At 38.0% G+C, this 22,019-nt stretch overlaps 1 protein-coding gene across 2 annotated transcripts in view; it reads right to left on the reverse strand.

Moving 5' to 3' along the window:
- The window catches only part of Wdr33 (WD repeat domain 33), a 105,903-nt gene that overhangs the window by 63,072 nt on the left and 20,812 nt on the right, over window positions 1–22,019 (reverse strand). For both annotated transcript variants that reach the window (XM_055625428.1, XM_055625429.1), the window contains exons 2-7: window positions 17,661–17,887; window positions 15,839–15,907; window positions 15,314–15,418; window positions 10,062–10,157; window positions 9,737–9,888; window positions 7,981–8,078 (exon numbers count right to left, since the gene is read on the reverse strand). In XM_055625428.1, the coding sequence (XP_055481403.1) occupies window positions 7,981–8,078; window positions 9,737–9,888; window positions 10,062–10,157; window positions 15,314–15,418; window positions 15,839–15,907; window positions 17,661–17,864 (724 nt within the window). In that variant the 5' untranslated portion in view covers window positions 17,865–17,887. The remainder of the gene's footprint in view (window positions 1–7,980; window positions 8,079–9,736; window positions 9,889–10,061; window positions 10,158–15,313; window positions 15,419–15,838; window positions 15,908–17,660; window positions 17,888–22,019) is intronic.

Raw genomic sequence — 22,019 nt, forward strand, 5'->3', positions numbered from 1 at the left:
TTTTTTTTTTTTTTGGGGGGGGTATAGCCTTGGTTATCCTAGATTCACTTTGTAGACCAGGCTGTCCTTGAACTCAGAGAGATCCATCTGCCTCTGCCTTCCCAAGTGCTGGGATTACAAGCATGTGCCACTGTGCCCAGCTTAATCGGGCTATTTTTAAAAGTCATGAGTAAAAGGACCTTGAAACCACCATTTCTTTCTTTAAGTAAAAATTGTTGGGACTGAAGAAGAGATGACCAGCAGTTAAGAGCAACCGTTGCTTTTCTACTTCCATGGCAAAAAAGACTCAGGTTGCTCCCTCAGCATACATACGGCAACATACAACTAACCACCTGTAACTCTAGCTTCAGAGGATCCAACATTCTCTTCTTACTAATGACGGCATCAGGTAAATATGTGATGCCCAGACATACAATAAGTCAAAAAAAAAAAAAAACAAAAAAACAAAAACACCCTTTAAAAGATCAGTAACTTCTTTATAACTAGAATAATCACATTTTTAGATATTGCAAAGACAGATTTTTAAAGCATCACCCAAAATTGAGTATGATGGGGGAATATAGCTTGGGTTTAGAACATTTGCCTAACATGTCCAAAGGCCTGGGTTTATTTCCCAGCACATAATAAAAAAAAATGAAGTTTTTATAAGGTGAGTAGAAAGGGGAAGAGCAAATAAAACAGAATCGTTTACTTGGTTCCCTATAGTAACAAAGCTGATTATTATTATTATTATTTTTTAACAGCACCATATTTGTTAAATCAAGACACAGTTGCTGGGCATGGTTGGCCCATGCCTTAACTCCCAGCACTCGGGAGGCAGAGGCAGGCCCATCTCTGTGAGTTCAATGCCAGCCTGGTCTACTGAGTGAGATCCAGGACAGCTAGGTGTGTTGCACAGAGAAACTCTGTCTTGAGACATCAAAAAAACCAACCAACCCATAAAGAATGACTGCTTTAATTAATAACAACTTACTGCTGTAAAAATTTGAGATCATGGTTTGGCTTGGTGGCATGTGCCTTTAATTCCAATCCACAGGAGGCAGAGGCAGACAGATCTGTGAATTTGAGGCAGCCTTGTCTACATGGCAAGTTCCAGGACAGGGCTACATATTGAGACAGACACTGTTTCAAAAAATAAGATTAGGACCCTGGCAGGCAGATCTCTGTGAGTTCAAGACCAATTCTTAAATTATTTACGTCTATTTCAAAAAGGGGAGACAGGGTCCTCATAAACAAAACTATGTGTAGGAATGGCTCCTGCCTTTTTTGTGTATGGTGCTGAGAGAATCACACCCATGCATGCAAAGTAGTCCACCATTGTGCCACATTCTTAGTCCCTGACATTTTTTGAGATAGGGTCTCATGTAGTCTAGGTTGGCCTTAAATTCCTGACCCTTCTGCTTCCTGCTGGGATAACAGATGTGTACCCATTTATGCAATGTCACAGATGGAATCCAGGGCTTTGTGCATGTTAAGAAAACACCAACTAAGCTGAATGTATCCCCAGAACTGTCCCTCCTCAATCTTAAGCAAGGCCAGTGTGCACACACCTTTAGTCTTAGTGTTCAGGAAGAGGCAGGCAGATCTCTGAGCTTCAGGCCAGCCTGTTCTACAGCAGAGTTTAAGGCCAGCCAGAGCTAAATGGTGAGAACCTATATTTAAAAAAACCAAACAAAGTTTGGGGGCTAAGGCAGGACAATGAAGATTTCCAGGACACCCTGGGTTAAACAGTAAAGGCTGGTCTCAAAAACAAAAAGAAAACATGAGATATTATAGCAGCATCCAGCTCTGCCGTCCCAAGAAAATACATCTGTCTTCAAGACAATGTTGCAACATTTAATGTACAACATTTAAAGTAAGCAAAGATGAAAATAAAGCTCAAAAGAATATTTTAATTCCTGTAAAATATGAATGCATATATATTCAGTACTGAGAACATTTATTTAAATGATGTGCTTCAAGAACAATATATACATTGTTTCCCTCTTATACTTTAGAGAAGCCAGTCTTTTTAGGAACTAGAATAAAGAAAAGAGACTTTGGCAAACTCTTGGTCAAAATAAGGCACAACACACAGACAGAGAAAATTGGCTGGTGTGTGTAAAATGAATCAACCTGGTTGTTTGAGTAAATGAGATGTCAAAAGTATTTAAGTATCAGCACATGTTCTGCCAACAGGAGTTACTCTATCACTGTGGTAAGTGGCAACTTACAAAGGACAGGCTCATTTGGTTTCACAGAGTCGGTAACCATTATGGCGGTAAGCATGGCAGCAGACAGCAGGCAAACAGACATGGTACTGAAACAATAGCTGAGAGCCCACAACTTGGTTCACAAGCAAGGGGCAGACAGAGAAAATGTTGCAGTCAGCAAAGCTGGAAAGACAGAGCCATCTACACCTTCTCACATCAGACAAAGATACAGGATTTAAGAGTTTGTCTTGTTGGGTTTCAGTCTTGCTTTGGTCCAGTATATTCCTGGCTATGTCCCTATTCCTCCTCCTGTGTCATTGTATGTTGAAAGTATGTAATCTGCTTTTTGATTTTGCAGTGACAAGAGACTGCTGTGAGTCTAGAGGCTGGACTTTTAAACCATACCAATACTATGGAAAACTGGGGACTTTTGAAGTTGAACTAAATGCTTTGTTTCTGTAGTTGTTTTTGAGACAGGATATCAAAAACAAAACAAAACAAAAAACCCCACAACTCTAGCTGTGCTGGAACTCACTATGCAAACCAGACCAGCCTTGAACTCAAGAGATCAGCCTGCCTCTGCTTCCAAAATGCTGGGATTAAAGGTGTGTGATACTAACATTTTTTGAACATGTTATACTGTGATATGGCCACAAGTATATGGGGACCAGAAAGTGGAATGTAGTGATCTGAATGAGAGTGGGTCCCCATAGGTTTATGTTTGAGTATGTGAATATTTGTACGTGATCAGAAAGGAAAAGGTATGGTCTTGTTGGAGAATGGGGGGCAGGCTCTGACTGTTCAGAAGACTCAAACTGTTCCGATTTGCTTTCTCAAATGCTTGTGTCTCAAGAAGTAAGCTCTCAGCTCCTACTCCAGTGCCAGGCCTGCCTGCTGCTGCCATGCTTACCCCAGTGATGGTCATGGGCTCGGAAACTTAAACCTCCAAAAACTCAAGTTGTCTTTATCAAAGTGTCTTCTCATAGCAATAGAAAAGTAATCAAGACACTGACACAGACACTGTATTATAAAGATAACAGGGTGTTTTCTGTCAGATAGAGAATTTTACAGAATGCTATATAAAAAGTGTTATAAACAGGTAATAAGTAAATTATTCACAATGAGGATCACATTTTTCTTTCTGAATACTCAGACTATAAATGTCTTTAACATAGTTTAAAAACCTATTATCAAACTAAACAAATCTTTGTAGTGGAGACTTTAGCTTATTTAGTAAAAACCAAAGTTGAAAGCAATCAGAAAGTACATGTAGAAACTTATCAAAAGTATGAATGCTGTGTTTTTCTTATGCTGGGTGAATATGTAGGTTCATAATCTCTCACTAAGTGCTAGTTAAAAAAGAGCCAGCATTTGCCGTAAGAGGAGCACCATGAGTTCTAGGCCAGTGTATGCTACAGAATGAATTCAAGACCAGCCCGGACTACATAAGACCCCTTCTTAAAGCAAAGCAAAATGAAACATGATAAAACAGGTCTGATTTTGATTTGCTTTTAGATACAGAGTTGCACATTACACAGGTTGTTCTCAAATACTACATAGCAAAGGGTGACCTTGAACTTCTGATCCCACCTAAATCCAACACCCCAATGCTAAAATCACAGGTATATAATACCTAATGCAGTTTTATGTAATACTGGGAAATGAACCCAGGATGCACTGCATGGTAAGTGAACACATACCAACAGATTTATTCCCAACCCAAGGTACTGCCTCTTGAACCCGTTGTAGGTACCTCTTTTATTTATATAACCTAGCAAACACCTTATAACCCATTTGCTGTTTCAACAGTTTGTTATGATTTAAGGTTTTTTTGGTTCAATATGTGGTGCATAAAAAAAAAAATTAACCTATATGGACATTTTAGGAAATGTATTAAACTGGAGTTCCTTCTGCTCACAACCCCCTACCAAATCGTTACTTCAAATTTCTATCTCCATAGCCCAGGTAGACAATCTATGATGACATTTCTTTTAAAATGTTAGAGATATAACTCGGCAGTTGGGTACTTGCCTAGCATGTGCCCTGGATTAAAGTAAGTAAGATAAACGTAGCAGTAAAACAAATTCAAGACAAAGAGCCTGCCTTCCAGTTCCTAGCCCTACTTCTTATACTACATGTATGCTCTTTGGCAGGTTCACTTAACTTTGTAGTGTAAAGTGGGAAATAATCAGTTCTTACCCCAGATTGCCAAGGATGCTAAATAAAGTGCTTATAATACCCCTGATCAGTGTGCCAGCTATCACCGGTAAAATCAAGAAGGTAAAAGAAAAACGCAAGCACAGCGCATTTCTGGAGAGGGTTCTTTGAGAAGACAGCTCAGTGTTTCTCATTAAACTTTATTGTAGCACTCTTACTAACTGCATGTTTTCAACGTGGCAGAAAGAAGTTTGTTTTGTTTTTAGAGACAAGGTTGCAGATCTTCTTCCCTCTTTTCTGTCAACAGAAGTATTTCCTGATAAATACTAACTTTATTCTCTGCTCTCTGATGATTTAGCTTATGAAAATATCTTGCCTGCAAAACCTTAAGCATTTTTTACTAGAGAAAAAGGACAAGCATGTATAAATTCCGATAATGAGTGACCTAAGATGTTCCCAATTCTGTGCTATATTCAATTTCATAAATTTATGAATCAGCCAACCAAAGCTTTTATACAGCAAACCTCACAACAATTGCTTCATATCCATTTTAAAGATTAACTGTGTTTCTCTTGTATAACTTCTTTTAGATGAAGATTTAAGAACAATCTCAGAAATAACACAAAAAAAGCAACTATATTTTGTACTGAAAAGTATGGTATTATGGCTTCTGCAGAAGACTGTGTGATGAAAGCTGAAAAACTTGGAGGGAAAAAAAGACATGAATGATTGTTATTTTTAAATATTTAATTGGCTGTCAGACAGAATAGATTACAGAGGTTTTTGGTTTGCTTTTGAGAGCGTGTCCTATGTAGGCCAAGCTGTTGAGATTCTAGGCATGTAGTACATGTTTTTCTTTTGTTTGTTTGTTTGTTTGTTGTTTTTTTTTGATATCCCAAACAGAAGACCAAGTAATAAGAGAAGCAGATTACCAACATAAGGAAAGAATGTTCTAAAAATTAGACCTGATATTAGAAAGAGGAAACATGAGGTAAAAGTCTGCTTTTATGGACAGAGAAAAGGTTAAGTATGTGATAAAGCCCGCAACTCGTGTTCTGTTGATTTTCTAAATACTTAACCTCTCAAAGTGAGTGCCTGACACATACATTAAGAGAAAGGAGTAAGCCTGCTTGCCTGTCAGATGACTACTGCCCTTAATACAGGACTGCTGACATTTTAGAAGAGGGAACTAATCTTCTGATCGTCCTGTCCCAATCTGACTTTGGGATCCAATGTTTTCTGTGATGAGCTAACTTCAGATCCTTCTAATTTCTGTTAAACAATTTCTCATTCTCCTGGAGGTAACTGAAACTCTGACCTCCAACCGTCAGAAATGCCCTGTTTCACAGAGTTTAGAAAACTGAATAACAGAAAATGGTTACTAGAATCTAAAATCTTATAGATTATGTGAGACTTCCTCTCAAAACTATTTAGGTTGTTTCATTAAATGTTCACATTTGCCTCATATACAACTCACTGAGGTAGTAGGATCATAAAGCAGGAAAAAAAGCTTTTATGGGCTGGAGAGATGGCTCAGTGGTTAAGAGCTCTGTCTGCTCATTCAAAGGTCCTAAGTTCAATTCCCAGCAACCACATGGTGGCTCATAACCATCTATGATGTGATCTGGTGCCCTCTTCTGGCCTGCGGATGTGCATGCACATAGAGCATTCAAAATAAATAAAGAAAACCTTAAAGCTTTTACAAGGAAGAAAGCAAGAACAAATCCTAAAAGCACATGGGAATCCAGTATATTTTCGTGTGTTTGAAACACCCATATAAAGCCTAAAATAGACAGTCCTCATAAAGAGAATAAACATTCATTTAATTAATAGATGATATTAATATGCTTGACTCTAACTTAACAGAATCTATTTTATCTAAATTTATCTGGACTCATATTAATAATAAAAATTTTCAGCTTAACTCAAATTTAAAATAATCCAATGATAATTATAACAATTTCAGAGAGGTTGCTAGGCATAGAGATGTTTTCACTATCAAAAATGAATAGTTCTTGGTATGTAAGCCAAAAAAAAATTTTAACACAAATTTTTTTTTTTTAAAATATAAACTGCTGAGAGGTCTAATATGAGACTTCCGTTATCATATTTCAGGGTATTTTGAACTTAATAATTTTAAATTCTCTGGGTTGTCATAAATGTTTTTTTTCATCCTAAGGACTTTTCGAAGCCTAGAAAACATTAACCTATGTCTGTTTAATGTCAAATATTTCTAAAAATAGTGAGGAAAGATCCAACATAAGTGTACTACCAGACTAAAAGTCAAGAGATTCCAGTTAGGGTACTGGGCCTATTTTATTTTGAATGTGTCATATAAATCTTCTGGGTCATGGTACTCATCCATGAAATAACTCAGCTAAGCTTTCAAAGCCTCTGCCTTACTCTGAAGTTACATGCTATCAGTGTATATGCCCCTCAATTTGACAGGCACCAAGATCCTTACACTAGCTGGTGACGCAAAACTGTACATGAATCCAAGGCAATGTGAAAACACATTCAATGATATTGGCTTGAAATGTGTTTTTAAAATTTTAAGTTTAGTTTTGTTTGTTTGCTTATACTGAGACAGAATTTCACTACATAGTGCTGGCTGGACTGGAACTCTTTATGCAGAGCAGACTAGCAAGCAACTCACAGAGATCTGCCTGCCTCTGCTAGGATTAAACGTTGTATACCATCACATCTGGCAAGTTAAAGATATCTGAACAGTGATGAGAAATTGACAATTCCACCAAGGCAACTAACTGCTGCCTCATGAACATGAAGGGACATCTTTGAATCATATGTTGTCTCTGGTCCATTCTCAAACCCTGAACTTCCCTTTCATATGATGTTACTTTGGAGACATTCTGGAATCAAGAATACGGAGCAAAAACTACTAGTTTACAGTTTGTAAACTAGTACAGATTTAAACTAAAGACCTGAAAATACTACATTCCTTATTACTTAGAAGTGCATATGGTTTTATTGTAATGTTTGCACTAAGGTTATAAAACACAGCTAATTCCTAAATCCTCAGAATTCATAATGGCTGTTGACAGCCCCACTATACAAAGTGAAATTATCTGCAAATACCAAGTAAGCCAGTTGCAATGAAGCACAACTGCACTCCCAAAATTGGAAGTTTCAGACAAGGACTGTAAGTTTCAAGCTAGCACAGGCTACACAGCAAGTTCCAGGCCAGGTTAATCCTCACAATGAACCTTCCTCAAAATGGGGTAAATAAGTAAATATCAAGAAGTATAGCCATTAATACCTCTATTTGGTTAGTTAATTTGTTACCTGTACAGGGCTGTCATGAATATGTGAACTGTCTATTATTTTGAAATGTCAATGTCAGGAAACAGTATTTCCCTAAAGGACACAAAGATAAACAAGTGATGTGGAAGGAGAGATTGTATTTACTTTATAGCTGAAAAAAATTCAAAGATAGTATTAGTGAAAATCTATAAAATGATTGCAAGCTGGAACAGCTGTGTTCTGTTGACAGATGGTGAATGTAGAAAAAATACTTTAATGGAGATAGAAGCCAATATTGTGTAGTGTGATGATTTAATCACAAATGTCTTCCCTATTTAAAAATTTCAATCAGTACTGTTAGTACACATACCTCGAAGAATTCTTTCCTCATGGCAACGAAGAAAATCCCAGATTCTAACAGTGCCGTCATCAGAGCATGTAGCAAATTTATTATCCGTGGGTGAGAAACTGTTACATGAAGACACACAGCAGGGGAAAGAAGTCAGCATTTAACAGATCATCCGTGCTTCTCAGACAGGGAAAAATAAAGACACTGTGCTGCATTATAAACAGGAGAAGGAGTATCCAGTGAAGCGGCCTTTAAAGAGAATGTAGTCAGCTAGCATACGCATCTCATCAAAAGACTTCAAAAGAATAGTATTTCTTTTTTCCAGTTTCTCTCAATATTCAGAGACCTTTTCAGTGCAATACTAGTCCTAACATTACCTGTGCTCCTTTTAATATATTTCCTATATCAACAGAACATGGGGAACTGCCTTAACAGTGCAACTAAATGTATTCTACTCTTAACAATATTACTGCATATAATCATTTAAGCCACCATAGGAATACTGCTCAAAACATGAGCATCAGTTTCTGCTTCAGATACTTAAAACTTCAAAAATGAAAGGCTGAAACACTTTTAAGCAGGCTAGGAAGACTTGACTGCTCAACATCCTTATATATATAATGTTTCTCACTTATTTAAAAGGCTTGTGAAAACCTCGTGCCTTCTTCTGGGGATAAAGCAATCCCATGAACATTGCACCTTTGGATGAAAATTTTTAAAATACACATTCAGACTTCTATTTAAAGCCAATGACTGCTACACAAGAGGGAGCCAGTTTTCTTTCTGGCTGTGAAAAACCATCAAGATTCCCAATGAACTGTACAAACTCCCTTGAACTTTTGAAAGACTAAGATTAAAAAAAAATGAGCACGACACTGTGGCCACGTCTATAAAGCAGAAACATATATATGCAACAAGTTCTGTGGATTCTGAAAGTAGAAACAAGTGACTGCCAGTGGTGTTTCTAATGTCAATGTCTTCCCACATGTAGATGGCACAACCTTAAAAGAATGCTGCTTAGCTTTATTCTGCGGCTGCAGCAATTCTTCAGGCTTGTTTGTGAAATTTCTTCTCCCAGGTTTACTATACATTTCTCACTGTTATGTAAAAACATACAACTCACTGAAAATGTTTTAACTCCACTCATACATTTGCGTAAGTCATATTATCAACAGTGAATCAGAAGAAAAGTCCTAGAGTCTTCTTTGACAAAGGTCTGCTTACAGCTGCAAAGCATGAAGAACCCATTCATTAATCCGTTAATGTTTGCCACGTCCAGAGAGTTATCTGTGAGGTTTTTGGTCCTATACTTTCTTTTTGAAGTCGTGGCAGAACCAAGCCAACCAGGTCTTCACTTAAGCCTTTTTTTTTCCTTGAATTTTGTGTGGATTCTGAAGGTGACTTCTGTAGGCTTTAGATTTTATTCAGTTGTATAATTAAAGACTGAATTCTTTATTTGGAATATTCTTGTCTTACACAGTATATAATAAAAAGGAATAACGTATACACATTATTTACCAAGAGAAAACCAGTGCAAAATGTGGCAGACAATACATCTCTAACATATTGCAAAGGCTGATACCAGGACAAAACTACTTCAGAAAGGTGCCAGCAAAATGGTGAATGTGTGAAAACAAAGAGAAATACTGTGTTTATAAGGTGCAGAAAGTTTCCCAGAATCTGAGAGAGCCCATGCATCTCTGCACCCAGAATACACTTAGAGAGTAATTTAGCCATGACAATAGGGACTACAGAAAATGGTATATTGTGTATAAACCTGGCCTCTCTAATCGCCTCCTTATGTGCCTGGAACATCTTGACGTTGTTCATGTTGGATTGCCAATATTTCACATATCCTCCATGATCTGCTGTCAACATCCACATGTCATTATGTGACCAAGTCATGGCCCTCACAGGGCTATCATGAGCCTGTGAAAACAGAAAACATTTTTAAGTTTTCTTTAAGAGAATGTATGGCTGAGGTTGATAGGAACCTATAGTAACTTGGAGCAGTAAACTGTCCCAACTATTTATTTTTACAGTGCTAAAGGAGTTAGCTGTAGTCAAGTTCTAAGAGGAGCTGCCATCTGGGCTACTGTTACCTGCAATATGGTTTCAAAGTTGAACGTCAGCCCATTCCACAAGGTGAACTCTCCACTAGAAGCTCCAGTAACCAACCGTCTTCCTTCTGGGGTCCACTGCAGCAGGAAAAAGAACACAGGTCACACACAAGCACAAGTCTCGCAACCTCATTAACAAACATTTTCAAAGGCTTTTTGTTTACTTGTTCTTGTTTTTATGAGTGAGTGAGTGAGTGAGTGAGTGAGTGAGTATCATATCCTCTCAAGCTGGAGTTACAGGCAGTTGTGAGCTGCACAAGATGGGTGCCGGGAACTAAACTCAAGTCCTGTAGAAGAGCAGCAGGTGTTGTTAATTGTTGAGCGTGTCTCCAGTTCTCAAAGTCTATTTTTATAAAATACTGAATAGTTAACATCAGGCAGACAGAACTGGGTTTTATACCGAGGGAAGCACTAGCACTCTAATCAGCTACGTGAGAAGAAATGGAATATGAATACACTATGCATTAAAACCAAGTTATACCATGATATGGAAAGATTTCACCTCTATATAGACTACACAGTAGACTGACAAACAAGGCAGGCAGTCACTATTAAAGTTCAAATGACTGAACTGAAAAATAAGGAATCTTTCAACTGTTACTTGACAAATATGTATAGAAAATAACCAGTGTGGCGGTATATATAATACATAACTGAAGAACTTGCCAGCCTGACGTACAAGGGCTCACCGTGGGCCAGCCTCAGCTACAATGTAAGACTTTGCCTCAAAAAAGAGTAATGTCATGTCTGTACCAGAGGCCCAGAATCACAACACTTAAAAGGCTGAAGTAGAGTGTGTAAGTTCAAGATCAGCCTTAGCTACATGAGAGGCTTTTAATCCTAACACCTGGGAGGCAAAGGCAGGTTGACCTTTAAGGTCAAGGTCAGACTGTTCTACAGAGTGAGTTCCAGGACAGCAGGACACAGTAAAACCCTCTCTCAAAAAAGATAGATAGGAAGGAAGGAAGGAAGGAAGGAAGGAAGGAAGGAAGGAAGGAAGGAAGGAAGGAAGGAAGGAAGCAAGCAAGCCTGTCAGCTAGGCATGGAGCACACACCTTTAATCCTAAGCACTGTATGGCAAAAGCAGGAAGATCTTTGTGAGTTCATGGCCAACAATGGTCTACATAGCAAGTTCCAGGCCAGCTAGGACAACATAGTGAGACTTGTTTCAAAACTAAAATAAAATATGGCCATTCTGCAAGCAAAACAGTAACATAACAATGACTATTTTAAGAACATTAAAAATATCAAACTTCTCCTACAATTATTCTTTAAAAGTTATGAGAGGGGCTGGACGAGGTAGTACATGGCTGTGATTCCAGCACTCAGGGAGGCAGAGGCAGGTAGAACTGAGTATGAAGGCCAGCCTGGTCTACAAAGGGATACCAGGACAGCTAAGGCTACACAGAAGAACCCTGTCTCGGAAACAAATAAACAAAGAAAAAGTTATGAGAGGGGCTAGTAATGTTAGAAAGTTAACCTAGAAAATACACGTCCCGTGAGCTTGACCCCACACAAACTAGGCTTAGTGGCACTACCATTTCAAGTGGGTTTAAAAATTCAAGGTCATTTGGAACAGCCTGGCCTATAATGACACGTTACCAAAAGAAAAGCCTGGAGGCAGGGGTGTGGGTGTCGGAGAAGGGGGACAGGACAGCCAGAGTTACAATGTGACCCTATCTCAAAAAATATAACAAAGCAAAAATACACAAAAATACAGGTTATGCAGTTGTTAAAGTTAAGCAATAGAACAGTACAAGAGTTATGCTCTTCTAAATTCAATGCTAAGTTTCAGACTGTATTATGTAAAAAGCAAGACAGAAGATTCTACACTGCCAAGAAAGATGATCTATCTACATTAGGAACCCAGCCAGGTGTGGTGGGTCTACAAGCCTGTGATCCCAGCACTCAGGAGGCAGACCCAGGTGGTTCTCTGAGTTTGAGGTCAGCCTGGTCTACAAAGCAAGTTCTGGACAGCCAAGGCTACACAGAGGAACCCTGTCTTGAAGCTCAAAAGGCTGATATAGGCAGATGCTAAGAGTTCAAGGCCAGCCTGGGCTATATAGTGAACATTAGGCCTGTCCAGGTTCACTGCAAAAAGCCTATCTGAATACAGGAACATATAAGGAAAAAGAAAAGAAAAACTATAACACATTAGAGCAAACAATACAAGACTATTTTAATGTTATGATTTGAATGATGAAGAGAATCCGTGGCATACTCGCTAGTCAAGGTAAAATATAACTATAATTTATTTTTTTCCAAGCACTTATAACCCCAGTACTATGAAGGCAGAGGCAGAAAGATCTCTGTGAACTTGAGGCCAGTCTGGTCTACATAGTGTGTTCCAAGCCAGCCTAGGCTAAATATAGTTAAGAGCCTATCACAAAGAATTAAAAAATAGAGTGAATCAAAATGTCTGTGTGTATAATTTATTTTTCCTTTTTGTTCAGTTTCACTGATTTTCCATAAAGCATATAAATACACAAAAATATTGTAACAATTCTATTTCCTAGGCAAAAACTGATAACTCAAAAACAGATGTACACAAAAATACAATAAAACACAAAAAATAAAGCTTATTTAGAAAATGACATGAATACATGTGACAATTTGGTTCTTTATTGCTTTATCAGTAAGTCATCATCATTTTGATTATTCTGAGATTTGATTATCTGCTATGATCCCAGCCCCATCAATTCTGCAGTCAACTGAACTGTAAACATAGAACCTACAGGCATCATGTCTTCGTAACTTTCAACAGACTGTGTCTCTAATATACACAAATTTTCCCCACGATCTCATACCTTGAGATCCAGAGAACACTTATCTACCACACAGAGAAGGTAATGGGGACCAAGAGTGTTAGGGCAGCCTGGGCCACCACAGAAAATTAGTTCAAGACCAACCTGAAGTTTATTGTTGTTCTGTTGTTTCTCAAGGGGTTGGGGAGCTAAGGATGTAATTCAGAGCAAATGCAAGGTCTTAGGTTCTATCCTTAATAATAATGGGAGAAAATAAAGATACGGAATGCTTAGGCCTCATTTCAAAAGGTTTTCTATATTATAAAGGATATTAAAGGGCTGGAGAATGGTTCAGCAGTTCAAAATGCTTGCAGCTCTTCCAGAGGACCAGAGTTTGGTTCCCAACACTCACATCAGATCACTCACAATCACCTGTTAATCCCAGCTCCAGAGAATCCTGACAACCAGAGCTCACCTCCTAGAACCCACATAAAAGTAAAAGAGAAGCAATTCCATAGGTGATCCTGACCTACATATATATATATATATATATATATGACAGGGGAGAGACTCTTACACATGTATGTGTGCAATAGTAATTGTGGTCTGAATAGGTCTGGCCCCAAAGATTCATGTGGTTGGATCCTTGACTCATAGGGAATGGCACTATTAGGAGGTATGGCCTTGGTGGAGGAAGTATGTCACTGTGGAAGTGGACTTTGAGGTCTCATATATGCTCAAGCTCTGTCCAGTGTAAGACTAGGCTCAAGTCTCCAGCATCATGGTGGCCTGTATGCTGCCATGCTATCTGTCATGATGTTACAGGACTAAACCTCTGAAAATGGAAGCCAGCCCCCACTTAAATTTTATTATAGTGGTCAGGGTGTCTCTACATATCAATGAAAACCCTAAGACAATAATTAAGTTTAAAAATAAAATAAAAAACAAGAGATCTGGAGAGATGGCTCAATAGATCTTTTAAAAGACCTGAATTTGGTTGCCAACGGTAGATGTTGACATCCTCAGTGCCAGAGGGCTGAATGCCCTCTTCTGGACTCTGAAAGCACTTGCACTAACATGGACAGATACATGTATACACACAATTTAAAATGAAATTGCATAGTTGGAGATACAGTTAAGAATGCTTGCTGCTCCTATAGACCTAGATCTGATTCCTAGTACTAACATGGTAGCTAACAACTGCCAGTAACTCCAGAGTAGGGAATCCAGTGCCCTCCACAAACACTGCATGCACATGATGAATTTACACAATCAAAAATAAAAATAAATCTTCTCTCTCTCTCTTTTCTTTCTTTCTGAAACTTGCCCTGGCTGGCCTACAATTCACTACGTAGACTACACTGGCCTCAAACTCAGAGATATCATCTATATTAAAGGCATGTGGCACTATGATCAGTTTATTAAAAATAAATCTTTAAAAATAAATAGGATTGCCTGGCAGAGGTAGTGTACACCTTTAATCACAGCACTTGGGACACAGGAGCAGGTGGATCTCTGAGTTCAAGGCCACCCTGGACTACAGAATGAGTTCCAGGACAGCCAAGGCTACACAGAAAAAAAGTCTCAAAAAAACAAAACAAAAGAAATGATAGGTAGCTAGCTAGCTAGATGGATGGATGGATAGACAGACAGACGAGAAAGTTGGACAGTGGTGGCACACACCTTTAATCCCAGCACTTGAGAGGCTTAAAATAATTTTTAAAATAATTAAAAATTTAAAAACTGGAATGAGAAAGAAAATGAAATAAAAAGAAAATGATTACACTATCATCTATGGGAAAATGAACTGAATGTCTGGTCAATATTGAAGAAAATCTTTTTTTACTACAAAATCCCTTCAAGATATTAAACAATGTGAATATATTCCTGATTATAAACTCCAAAGAAACCACTGGGCACCATCGTAGAGCTTTTGAGTATGATTTATTATAATTTTTCAACTTTCCTAACGTCATTTCCTAACAACCCCAGATAGCTCTTCATTTACCGTGGGCTGCTACTTTTCCAACAGCAACAAAGGCATCTCTACTCAAGGGCAATACTGAAACCTGCTGCAGTATGAACTTAAATGTCCCAAAATAAAATGGAAATTGTAACATGATGAAAAACAAATCAGAGCACAGTATCCCACCATTAGTGAACAAAATGGATAAAAGAATAGATTTGAAAGTAAAATTGTTATTAGAGATCAATATATTCTCTTAGTATACATTTAACAAAATGTTTAACTTTTGTTTTGTCAAATACTTTGTTTTGGTTTGGTTTTTTTTGTTTTTTTTTTTTTCCAGTCAGGGTCTCCCTATGTAATCCTAGTTATCCTGGAACTGTGTAGACCAGACAGGCCTTGACCTCAGAGATCCTACTGCTTTGGGGTTTAAAGGCCTGTGCCCCATTGTCCAGCCTTATCAAATACATTTGTAAAACTAAGGATTAATTTTTTTTCAAATAAATGTCTATCAGAATACTTACCCTCACAACAAATACTGGGCATTTTACTTTGTTTGTTGATGTCCTAACAAATTTTGTTGTTACTGCATTCATAGGATTATTCAACATTCCTATAGGTGGGACCAGCTATTAGAAACAAAAAGAGAAAAAGATAAAAAGTTAATTACCTACTAGTATTACCTGGAACTTAATTTCAGTGTCTGTTTAAGTAAGAGATTACCTAGATTGCCTCTCAAAGACAGTAGAGCAACGCAGGTTTACAAAAACCCAAACTTAAAATTAAATTTTCTATTAAAAGACTTTGAGGTTGTTCAATCTTTGAACATTGCTTTCTGTACCCAAAGTTTATTCATCATTAAATTTAAAGGAATATTTGAGACAAAATTCAATCAAGGTACATATAGACATACTACATTACCCTTTTGAAATGTTAATTATAAAACTGTAAGAAAAATAACACCTTGAACCTGAATTCACATGTTTTGATGTTTACAGGACCAAACAAGGAGGTTTGCAGTGAGCTAGCATGATAGAATTTATACTTACATCATTATAATAACCTGCATCCGGCTGAATTGCCCGCATATCTCTCTGATCTCTTTGCCATATCCTATTCTGTTAAAAAGAAATTAACTAATGAGTAGATGGTCTTGTGAGAGTCATGTAAAATTTAATTATTAATGAAATTTAATACTTTTTTCATTTATGTGTACAAATATTTGCCTGCATGTGCATGCATGTGGTGCAAGCTTGGTACCCACAAAAGTCAAAAGCGCATCAGATACTCTGAAACTGAAATTACAGATGATTATTGGCCACCATGTGCATACTGAGATTCAAGCCCAGGTCCTCTAGAAGAGCAGCCCACCTCCTCAGCCCCCAAATGTAAATGGATTTAAAAAGGAAAACCAGGATTCATGTGTGTAATGGTTTTTTGTTCCTTTATTTTTAGATAGGGTCTCACTGTATATGCCAGATAACCTGCAACTCCCTATATAGACCAGAGTGGCTTAGACCTCAGAAAGATCAACTTAACTTTGCCTCCTGGATACTGAGGTTAAAGAAGTACAGCAACACAACAGAGTGTTTTCTTCAACAGCAGTTCCACCCTTTCCTGCTGCCCCTGCTTAGGTTTTTACTCAAGCAGCCATTACCCTACTCTTCCGGTTCTGATCCCCAACACATCCTCACTTCCATACCCTAATAGATGGAATGGGGGAGGAGGCACTGGAGAGATGGCTCAGTAGCGGAGAGCAGTCTGCTCTTTCAAAAGACCTCAGTACCAGTACTCAAATGGCTCACACCTTGTCAACTCAAGTTCAGGAGATGTTAATCTGCTCTCCAGGCACCAGGCACACACAGGGTAGACACACATACATGCAAGCAAAACAATCCTACATATAAAATTATTAAGTTAAGGGAGAGGTGAGGATAGAATGGCAACCATATTTCTGCCCAAACTATTAGCATAGAATAGTTTCTTGTATCTTGCTTTTGGCTTTTTTTTTATTCTTTCCAAATTCTAGCTTTATACTCTAGTTTCCCAAATAAAACCGCCAAGAAACTTTTCTATATCAACCAGTGTGGCATCTCATGCCTTAATCTCAGTATTTGGGAAACGGAGAAGGATCGGGAATTCAAACCCTGGGCTACATAGATCCTGTCTAAAAAAAGAAAAAAAAAAAAAAAAAAAAAAAACCAACTAGAAAGTCTAAATCTGTCTTTACCTCTGACACTTTTTGCCATGTACCTGTAATACACTAATTAGGTTAATGTGCAAACAGGCCTTTAACTATTGAATGAAGGTATAAAAAGCAGACAAAAACAAATAAATGGAACAGTAGCGTTTAATAGGCTTAAGTACTTAGAGAACTCAAAGTAGAAAACGAGCTGAGAGCACGTTCAGCAGAACACTACATTCCGTGTGATTCCAGTAGGCACTCAACCTTCAAGAAAACCTACAGCTATTCCTCCAGACTACAATTTCTTATCAGTTCCAGTGTCCCAGAAACACTGCTATGCTCATAGTCACTTATTATTTCAGCAACACTATGAGCCATTTTCAGAAAATAATTAATGAACTCAATATCTGAAATGCTAATCCATCCCACTATTCAAGAAATATACGTAATATTTGTTAGCCTTTATTTAAAAACAAAAACAGAAACAAAAGCGGCAGGGCGGTGGTGCACACCTTTAATCCCAGCACTTGGGGAACAGGGGCAGGGAGACCTCTGCGAGTTCAAAGCCAGCCTGGTCTAGAGAGTGAGTCCAGGACAGGCAAGGCTACACACAGAGAAACCCTGTCTTGAAATACAAAAACAAAAATCCCTCCTTTGGTCATCAGAAACACATTCACTGTACTTACCTCCAAATACTTAATTACAGAGGGATTGTAGTCTATGGTTTTTCGGTTTACAGCTTTTCTCATTCGTTTCCCATCAAAGGTAAGCTGCTGCATTGCTTGTTGCTGTGCAAAATCAGGTCGCTTATAAAATAGTTGTCGGGGTGCCTGGTGTTGAAACCTTGGCATATGGAAAAATCGTGGAGGAGAGCCAATTTCTGTAGCCATGGTGATGTATTCCTTCTAGGTCACTAGAATAGAAGACAAAGTATTTTTAGTGCACATATCACTTGACAACAGTGACTAAAAACATATTTCTAACCTGAAAACATCTGTAGACTTTTAAAAATGTGTGTGTATGTTTTGCCTGCAAGTATGTGTCTGAAGAGGCCAGAAGAGGGCATCAGATGCCCTGGAACTGGAGTTGCAGTTGAATGTGAGCTGCCATGTGCGTGCTGAAAACTAAACCTGGGTCATCTGAAAGAGCAGTCAGTGCTCTTAACTGATAAGCCATCTCTTCAGCCCGAATCTAAAAACATTTTTTAAGTAAATACTACAATTTTTATTTATTGATTTATTTAATGATTTTTTTGAGACAGGGTTTATTTGTATAGTCCTGGCTATTCTGGAACTATCCCTGCAGATCCACCTGATTCTACCTCCCAAATGCTGAGATTAAAGGCATGTATGTGCCACCTAGCACCTGGCTGTAAAATTTTTATTATTCATTTACAGGGAGAAGGGATGTGTGACAAGTGTATAGACGCCAGACAACAACTTGTAGGAATGGGTTCTCCCTTGTGTCAGTCAGACCCAGGGATCAAATTCAGATTGTTAGGCTAAGCAGGACAGACTTTTACTCACTACCACCTTAATGGCCCAGTGAACATGTTACAGGTTCCTTCCTTGCAGTGTTTGCCAAGTGTTTTCAAATACTCTATTTATAAAATGAAATATGAAGGTTAGAGATGTAGCTCAGTAACAGAGCTTACTTAGGATGCTTGAAGTCCTGGGTCCAAACCTCAGCACCACTAAATAAATATAGGACCTAAAAGATCAAAACATTTGACAAGGCTTATCACGGATAAGTACTAATAAACATTTATTGTAAAAATTTGGCTTCATGAAAGATAGTACGATGTATAATTGCTTGGGGTACTGTTGGGTTGTGTTTATTTTGTGTTTCTTCAGGAGAAAAAAGGCAAGCATCAACTGAGAATTAACATTTTTTCAAAAACTTAAATGCTATCTTAAGCTACATGAGACTTTGTCTCAAAATAATAAAGATGGAGGAGGTGGTAGAGGAAAAATAGGAGCTGAATTAAGAGTTTTATTTTTTATTTATTCTTTTTTATTCATGTGTGCATACAAATGTGTGGGTGCCAGAAGCCTTGGAATTGAAGTTACAAGCGACTGACCTGGTGCCGGGAACCAAAATTGGTCCTATTTAAGTCCTACTTAAGTCTTTAACTATTGAACCATCTCTCTAGTACTACTATTAGCATTTTCAAATAAAATTTTCATTTAGTCCCAGCTTTTTGATCATTTCCCCCTGGCAGGACTGCCTTGCCAGGCTACAGGAGAAGAAAACATGCTCAGTCTTGATACAACTTGATGAGCTGGGCTGGATGGAAAAGGGAGCTCCCCTTCTGCTAAAAGGAAGAAAGAGGGGTGGGACTGGGAGGGGAGAGGGATGGGGCTACAACAAGGATATAAAGTGAATAAAAAATAAATTAATTTTTTTCATTTAGATATTTTACAGTCGATCTAGCTTTAAGATTGCCATAAAACTTAATTTTATACAACTTCATTTTATCACAAAACTCTATTTTATCGTCTAAAAAGTTGTAAAGCCTGACTTTCAAATTTCCTATCAGTAGCTGTAATTCCAGCATTAGGGAATTTAAAGCAGGGATCACAAGTATTCTTATTTCAAAACAAAGATTTTTATTTTTCATTACTTTTCTGTTTTTACATTTAGTTATGTTACACTCCAGATCTTTCTAAAGGGTCTAGAAAAAAAAATGTGATTTTCTTCGGATAAAAATGATCTTGGCAGATGTAACAACCAATGAGGCCAAAGAGCAGTGACAGTGATGTTGGGGTGAAAAGAAATCTGGAGACACACACACCAAAACAAATAGGGCTACAAAGCAAGTACTTAACGTTCTACTTCTACTACTGTGAAGTTACTCTTGAGCTCCAGCCACAGCATGTTAGTGCACAACACGAGAAATATTCTACCTCACAAAGCCATGTGTGAATTACTGTGCACAAAAGCACTGGAGGCTGGTGAGGAATCTGCTTACCCTGACAGCTCATGAATACAACTACTTCTCAGTAATGACATTTAATTTAAACTAACAGTTTCAACTCAGATATCTAGGTCAATTTTTCTAAAGACCTAAAAATTGTTTCTAAATTTGTTTTAAAGGCACAGTCTCATTACGTAACCCAGTCTAGTTCCAAACTCAGAATCCTCCACTTTCTATCTCCCAAATGCTGAATTATGTGCCCAGTATCCTTAAAGTGTAGTTTTTGGGGCCTGGTGTGTGTGTGTGTGTCAGACACCTTTAATCCCAATACTGAGACAGAGGCAAGTGTATCTCCATGCTCAAGGCCAGCATGTCCTATAGAGAGTTCCAGAACCAGGGCTATACAGTAGGAGGGCAGAACCAACCTCCCAACAGCAACTTCTGGAGGGCCTCCTCTAATTTCCACACCCATGACACATTTGTGCATGTGTACAAACATACACATACACAAGAATGCATTCATTCATTCAACCACACACAAAAAAATAAATGTATGTATGTATTTATTTACTTATGTATACGAGTGCTCTATCTGCATGTACACCTGCAGGCCAGAAGAGGGCATCAAATCCCCTCATAGATGACTGTAAGCCACCATGTGGTTGCCAGGACTTGAACTCAGAATCTCTGGAAGAACAGACAGTGCTCTTAACCGCTGAGCCATATCTCCAGACGCTAAATGTAGTGTTTTTAATTTAAGTAATATCAAAAAGAACAACAACAACAGCAAAAAAAACTTCTTAAGTTTGGGGAACAGAGTATGGTATTGGGGACTGAGTCTAGGATCTCATATGTAACAAGACCCAAGCTCCAAAAACAGCATATTTGGAAAGTTCTATTTATATACTTAATGTTTTGTTTTTTTCTTCAAGACAGGGTGTCTTAATGCAGCTCTCGCTATCCCTATGCTGCCTCTACCTCCCAAGTGATGGGGATAAATTATAGGAACCACGACTGCCCAGCAAAAATTGTATTTTTTATATAATTACAAATTTTTTAATTTTGTTGGAATAGAATTAGTTTCGACAAAAAAAATTACACAAATTATGTATATAATGATGAAGTATGTTAAATGAAAGGCCACATGACTCTTTTTATATGAAAAATTCAGAATGTGCTACACAGAGAAAAGGCCTTTCAACTGCAGGATATAAGAGTACAGGAAGAAAGGAATGAAAAGTAACTACTTCATAAAATGGTCTTTCCTTCCAGGACAATAAAAAAAAAATTTAGAGCCAGAAGAGGAGGCAGCTCTGCCATACTGAATGGCAGAGCTGAATGTGCTAAATGAGCTGAAGGGTACACATTAAAATAGTTTAGAAACTGGGTATTGGTGGCACATGCCTTTAATCCCACCACTCTGGAGGCAGAGGCAGGAGGATCTCTATGAGTTCCAGGTCAGCCAAAGCTATATACTGTCTCAAAATAAAATAGTTTTAAAAGTGACCTTAATGATGATGTTAACTATACATCAACTAAAAAAAGGGACACTTTTAATCTATTTAAGGAAAGTATTCATACGGATAGCAAATGAATCAATAACAAAAAGCTAATGACTGTTGAAGCTAGATTCAGGACTATAGTGTTAATCCTGAGATTCAAATAAAAAAACAAACAAACAAACAAACAGTTCTACCATTTTGAGCCAAATTTGAGGCAAGCTTTATTAAATACTGACTTTGGTCAGGACCACTTCCTAGAACTTCCAGCTGAGTGGCCCCAGACACAAGTTGGCGTTTATAAAGACAAACCCATAGGCAACCAAATTTTCCCATAAGGCTTTTGCTATTTTCCAACTCCCAGTATTCCAGGAAGTTACCTGATCCTTGGGCTGGTTGGTAGGGCTTACAGGTTAATTTGGGGTATTACAATAGAGAGCACCAACCAAGACCCAAAATCAAGGACAGCATGAATGACTAATGTCCAATGCAAAACAAGCAAGTTATTGAATAAAATGTGTTCTTCAAGGGCTGGTAGAGTGCTTGTTCCATCTCCAGCACCACATAAAACCTGGCTGATGAGGCTAAAGAGATGGCTCAGAGGTTAAGAGCACTGGTACCTCTTCCAG

Source organism: Psammomys obesus, unplaced genomic scaffold, assembly GCF_907164565.1.
Source record: "Psammomys obesus unplaced genomic scaffold, mPsaObe1.curated_primary_1811, whole genome shotgun sequence".
Classification (NCBI taxonomy): Eukaryota; Metazoa; Chordata; class Mammalia; order Rodentia; family Muridae; genus Psammomys; species Psammomys obesus.